This window comes from Meleagris gallopavo, chromosome 3, assembly GCF_000146605.3.
Source record: "Meleagris gallopavo isolate NT-WF06-2002-E0010 breed Aviagen turkey brand Nicholas breeding stock chromosome 3, Turkey_5.1, whole genome shotgun sequence".
Taxonomy (NCBI): Eukaryota; Metazoa; Chordata; class Aves; order Galliformes; family Phasianidae; genus Meleagris; species Meleagris gallopavo.
In genome coordinates this window covers 49,426,444-49,432,945 of record NC_015013.2, presented here as the reverse complement: position 1 = coordinate 49,432,945, position 6,502 = coordinate 49,426,444, and the positions used below count along the sequence as shown (strand labels likewise).

The window sequence follows — 6,502 nt, the reverse complement described above, 5'->3', positions numbered from 1 at the left end:
AAAAAAAGCTACCATTTTTTTGCAGAAGTTTCCCAGAAGTTCATTGTGTGTTGCAGACTGAATATGGGGAGGGAGGGGACGAAGTTGGTGCTTTGCAGTTCCTTGGGTTTTTCTGCTGCTGGAAAGCAGCTGCACTCAAAGGTGGCACTTTGTTGACTCTCCCTCCCAGGCCAGCTGGACTGGCTCTCAGGTGTTGGTGCTCTCTGTGATTTTGTCAGAAGACTCCATCCTCTGATAATATCTTATTTTCTCCTAAACAATTAATAAAATGAAGGCAAAAAGCCTAGAGGTTTTAAAATACATAATTATAACAGTAATTTAGAACTAGGGTAATGCTGCAGAAACCAATTACAATTATACTTTTCAGTAATGACTGACTTGGCCAAATGTATATGTTTTGTGTGTGAATTCTGTGATAGATTCCAAGACAACATGCTTGAGTATGGGGGAAAATTAAATCTAAATGCCTTGTGTTTCTATATTAGACATAAATGTTGCTCGTCCACCTAGTGAACAGGAGCCTGCATTATATGGCCTGTCACAGCTTACATTTTGACTGTTGAGGCAGGCAGTAACAAGTAGCAGTGGAAGAAAGTTTGAATTTTTCTAATCTAAGGGATAGCTTTGAGAAAAATTGTTTTGTGCTGCTTGGATCTTTCTGCAAAATGTGTTCAGTTTCTTATATCTTACAGATTTCATGCAACTTGAATTGATTCTGAATTTTTAATGGCCTGCTGAAGTTAATAGGTTTTTATTTCTTTCTTGGTTTCACCAGCCAGTGAGAAGGAAGAGATGAGACCTATATTCTGTGCAGCATTTATTACTGAGTGTACTACAGTGATGCCTGCTGTGGTCATGGATGCCATTTCAGACTCCGTTTGGGTTGGCTGTGACATTTCAGATGGATGCAAAGCATCCTTGGGTCACATCCTACCCTGAGGTCAGGGCAATCCCAAATGTGGATACAGGCTGGACAATTAGTAGATTGAGAGCAGCCCTCTGGAGAAGGACTTGGGTGGGTGAAAAACTGGAGCCAGCAGTTTATGCTAGGAAACTGGAAGTCTGCAATTCAGAGGGTCTGCATTGAAAGAGGGGTGGCTAGGTGATTGTCCCTTCTACTCCGTCCTTGTAAATCCCCAGATGGAATATTCTGTTCAGGTCTGGAGTCCACAGCAGGGGGATGTAGAGCTGTTGGAGTGGGTCAGAGGAGGGCCTTGAGGATGATCAGAGAGTTGGAGCACCTCTCCTACAAAGACAGGCTGAAGGAGCTGGCTTTGTTCTGTCTGGAGAAGAGAAGGCTCTGGAGACACGTAATCGTGGCCTTCCAGTACTCAAAGGGTCTGCAGGAGAGATGAAGAGGAACTCTTTATCAGGAAGTACAGTGATAGGAGAAGGAGTAATGCCTTTAAACTAGAAGAGGGAGGTTTAGATTAGACTTGAAGAAGAAACTCTTCACTGAGCAGGTGGTGAGGCGCTGGCACAGAGAAGCTATGGTGCCCCATCCTGGAGGTGCTCAAGGCCAGCTTGGATGGGGCCCTGGGCAGCTGAGCTGCTGGCTGGCAGCCCTACCCACAACGTGGAGAGGACTGGATGGGCTTTAACGTCTCTTCCAACGTAAGTCATTCTACAAGAAAATGAACCGGAGGTTGACTGCCTCTGAGTTACACTGAGTTTGGGTTTTGGTTTTGAGGGCTCAAAGCAGCCTCAGGGTGATGATGAGGAATGGTTGTTTACTCACATCTTCTTTTAAAAGGAAACAGTGTGCTATGGTTGTTCATTGTGCTTGCTGGATCTGTTTGTGAAAAGACAGCCATGCACATTGCCTGTGTCACAAACTAGGTGTGATCAGGGAAAAAGAGCGCCTGTGCCTCACGTAGTTCCGTGCTGGTGTACATTGATGTTATTGACTGTTCCTTAATAAAATGCGTAGGATTTTTCATGTTGGTTCACAGATCAGATTGGGTATATTAGGACAAGAGCAACTACAATCTACAAATGAGCCTTTTCATTAAAACAATGAAAGCACAGAGTCTGCAGAATATTGCAGAATGTAACAGCTTGTGACAAGGCTCTAAAATCATGCCCAAGAGTGTCAGTAGTATTTCATGCAAAGTGTCCACGTGACGTATCACAAGTTAGCTATTTTGAGACCATTTTGTTTACAGTTCTTTGGAGGGGTGGGTGGTGTCATGAAGAATCAAAAAATACTTCCACATGCACGTATGGGCATGTAAACAAGCACTCCCAGTCAGACATACCTGTCATTGCTGTTGATTTCACTGGGAAACGGTGAGTGACTCAGGAGCTGTTTGCAAACACTCACCACAAAAACATAGCATGCATTTCATGTTACTGAGGCTGATGTTTTGTTCCCAGTTTTCAGCCCTTCCCATTGCTCCGACTAAATCGGGTTTTGTGAGGAAATGTGTAGAAAGTGTCTGTTCAACTAGCAGCTGGTGTTACAAGTATTTTTAGCAAGCGGAGACTCTCTGGGTGACTGAGTGGTCTCTAAAAGCTGAGGTGTTTCTTCTGGTTATTTTAGAGCCTGGTGATTGATACTTGCCACAAACAGTTGGGTTTTACTGTGAAATCATTACCTCCCATTTAAACACGGTAACTTTTACATCCTTAGCTGCTTATTCCTACAATGTGCTGTCCCCTCAGTTATGCTGGTCTAAGTGTTAGCTGCAGTAAAAAAAGTGATCTGGGCTTAAAAGTAAATTAATAATACAGTAGAAATAAATAAAAAGCTTTTCCTGAGTTTGGCAGGAACTGATATGGCAGTTTTCAAGCCATATCAAGTTCACCGTGTGCTCCCCCAGAAAGCAGAATGAAACTGATGGAGGAGATTGGTGCAGCAGAGTGGGATGGGGTCTGCTGGTGAAGCCACTGGGAGATATGTCCTAAACGGGATCTGCTGTTGAAAGAGATGCCCAAAATACTCAACGGTTGTCCTCTTATGAGACAAGGCTTTGGGCAGCAGGTTTTCCCAATCACTGCCAAGCCACACATGGTCTGACCCTGACGTTTGCCTCTTGTTTCCTTTGCAGAATCGGCAGACTCTTTGATGGCACGGAGCCCATCGTCCTCGACAGCCTCAAACAGCATTATTTCATCGACAGAGATGGGCAAATGTTCAGATATATCTTGAATTTTTTAAGAACATCAAAACTCCTCATTCCTGATGATTTCAAGGTGAGATTTCAAAGGACTTGGATATTTTGCATCCAAATGTACTTTGCATCCAATTGTACTTTGGTAAAACAAGAGTCAGACGTGTGATCAAACTGGAGTCCTAGACAGGGGGCACAACTAGAATACGGTGCTTGATTTCAGGTACTTTGCAAAACTAAGTATGGTGGCGTTGCTGCCATGGCATCTGTCAGGCTTTCCTAGAGTGACATCAGTGTTAAATTATCCCCTCCTGTCTGTAGTGTAATGGAGCAACCTTGCCGTGTTTGACCTAGGGAAATTAAAAGTCGTAGTATACTGAAGGAAACAGAAAGGATGTTAGCATCTGTAATCAGCTACTCATGAGCCTTGCCGGTTACTGGCCTTCTAGTCTGCTCTTATGGTTCTCTTTGGATTGAAACAACTCCTGCTTCCACACCCACGCTGAAATTCAGAAAATTGTTTGGGAATCATAGTACTGACAAAATAAACAGCACACGTGGTAATGCTTGAGCATTAAGTCATAGACTGTTTTCTCCCCCAGATTCTTGAATGTATACTAGCAATTTAATTTTAGAGCTTTAGAGAAGTCAGGGATGAATAGTTGTACGTTTATTATTTAATCTTTATTAAAGAGTCTGCTTTTCTCTTTTTTAATAGCAAAGTAAACTTGTGATAGTTCTCCTAGACATCAGCCTGCAGATGCACAAGCTTCAGACTCTGTGGTCTTGCAGGTATATCAGGTATATTGGTGTATCTGTGGTGTCAGTGTAGTAAGTACTGGAGACAACAGTTGCAATTAGAAGAGATTTTAATTGTTATTTATGAATGCACATCAGTGTAGCCAGCTGGGTGATTGGATCACTGTAGGACATACAGCAATTCAAACTGAACAGAAGTGGTGCTGTGGAAGGGTTAGAGTAGTTCACACAGCAGTGCAGTCTTTTATCTTTTGTATCTGAGACATTTTGAGGTGTTTGGGGCATAACAGGTGTGAGGTTGAGTTCAAGAGCAATCTTTGAATTTCTGCTGCAGATGTGTACTGCTCCCATGCGTGACAAGAGCAGACCTACCTGAATAATGTGGGAGTTTAGAAATAGCTGATAAGCATTATACCCCTCTTTTGAAGCCTTAGAATGGCATTGTGCTGCTCTCTGCTCTTGTCCTGAAGGTAGTCAGAAATACTGAAAAAGGAAAAGCCACTTTCCATGCAGCATTAAGAAATTACATATGCAGAGACCTTTAACAACATAAATACACTGTAGCTCTGCTGAAATTAAAAATGTTAACTTCTGATCCTCTCCACTTGTGCTGCAAGTCACCTGAAACATAAGTGCTTAAAATGAACTGCAACACTCATTTTTCAGAAATGTATAGGTTAGATTACTTTTTCATTAGACAGTAAGAAGTATTCTGAATATGATTTAGGTTTCCCGTGTTCATCAAGTATTCAGTCTGTAGCTGAAATTTAGGGTTGTATTGGCTGTTACCAGCCTTCTTATTTGGTCTTCCTACTCCTCTGCTTTGCCAAATTTTCTTGTATTTCTTTTTCTCTATATAAATATTTTCCAAATCGTCTTACGGTCTTAAGCCTAGAAGATCAAGAATGTTTGTTTTTTTATTTAAAATGCGATAACAGACCAAGTTCAGACCGACAGGTACAGCTATGCTTAGAAATGCATTTTCTCTGCTCTGGTGTGTGAGATGATGTAGTAAACAATACTGTTGGCAAAATGGAGAGGTATTAAAAGATCCTTATTTTTTTTAAATGCAGTAATATGTGCAATTTATTATGCAAATTTCTTAACCATTTTGCATTGAACCAATGCAGGCTCCCTCATTTACATTCTTATACCTGTTACACTGCCTGCTAGTATTGCTGTAAGACACAATGGATCCTAATGATGAATTTTCTGAATCCTGATTGAATTCTGTTCCATCTGCTTATTGAGATCATTATCTTATGACATCACTGTGGAAATAAAAATAGAGGGAAAAGTGGGATGTGACTGCCTGGGTTATTCCACAGCATGAGCAAACGCGACTTCCCCCTTCCCTTAGAAATGCTGGTCTGTTTCAAGTGGCTGATGGTTTTATTATTATTTTTTGCTTGCACTGTTATTTTATTACACCTTCCTACACAGTATTTATGAGCTATGTCTGAAGGGTTCCAGATCTAGAGCAGTGTTAGCCTGAGTAACCATATACATTAAGCAGTACATTAGCACTGCCTCTTTCCTAACTGTGCACAGTAACATCTGTGTCTTTCAGGACTACAGTTTGTTATACGAAGAAGCAAAGTATTTCCAGCTTCAGCCCATGCTAGGAGAGATGGAAAGGTGGAAACAAGACCGGGAGAGTGGCCGCTTCTCAAAATCTTGTGAATGCCTGGTGGTGCGTGTTGCCCCAGATCTTGGTGAGAGGATTACACTGAGTGGCGATAAGTCATTGATAGAAGAAGTGTTTCCAGAGATTGGTGATGTGATGTGTAATTCTGTCAATGCCGGCTGGAATCATGACTCAACGCATGTCATCAGATTTCCACTGAACGGATACTGCCACCTCAACTCAGTTCAGGTAGGAAAGAGAGTACCAACCAGGTACCTGTGGGCTGATGTGTTTCTCTCTCATTGCTGGCAAGTTTCCATGAACGAAACCAGCTGGAGGCTCTGAGCTAGTTACTTCTGTGGGTTATGGCTGCTTTCTCATCTTAATTCTCACGCATCATCACCAAATCTCTTTGCAAAACAAGTTACAGTAGTTGAAAACTTGCTTTAACACCCTGAAGTGAGGCATCTTGGTGGGACTTTGCCATTTCAGTGAGACTGTCAGGTGACATGCAATGTGAAGAATTCTTAAAGAGCACTATGGGGGAAGTTAAACACAAGTGTGTTAAAACTAGTATATAATTTTCCCAGTGTTACCTAGATCTTTGCATTTGATAATGACCTCCCTAAATGTGTCTTAAATGAATGTTCCATGTTATCATATGCTTGCTACCTTGGGAGAAATCAACTGGTTCATTCTTCCTCCTTGCTGAGATGACAAAAATGATGGCAAGCTGCTTATTGCAAATAGGGACCAATCTACTTCTGTGGTTTTAGGGAGGAGGGCCCTCCTCTATCACATTCAGCATAGCAGAGGATGTAGCAATAACTGAAATCAGTAGCATTTGTTTCTAAAAAGTTATAAAATGGATTAAAAAAAATCTGGGAGACAAACGCAGGTGTGGAAAAATGTCCATACCCATCTGCAACTAGTTAGCACATCGTGCACAACCAGCACCTTGGAGTGAAATGCTTTTTCATGGCTGGGTTGTCATTTTCCAAGC

At 41.8% G+C, this 6,502-nt stretch overlaps 1 protein-coding gene across 2 annotated transcripts in view; it reads left to right on the top strand.

Annotated features, from left to right (window-relative positions):
* The window catches only part of LOC100542367 (BTB/POZ domain-containing protein KCTD1), a 62,714-nt gene extending 56,709 nt beyond the window's left edge, over positions 1-6,005 (top strand). The window contains exons 3-4 of one of the 2 annotated variants that reach the window (XM_003205010.4): positions 3,051-3,195; positions 5,443-6,005. In XM_003205010.4, coding sequence (XP_003205058.2) covers positions 3,051-3,195; positions 5,443-5,844 — 547 coding nt within the window. In that variant the 3' untranslated portion in view covers positions 5,845-6,005. The remainder of the gene's footprint in view (positions 1-3,050; positions 3,196-5,442) is intronic. The other variant, XM_019613991.2, reaches the window with a different exon arrangement.
* Positions 6,006-6,502: the final 497 nt, after the last annotated feature.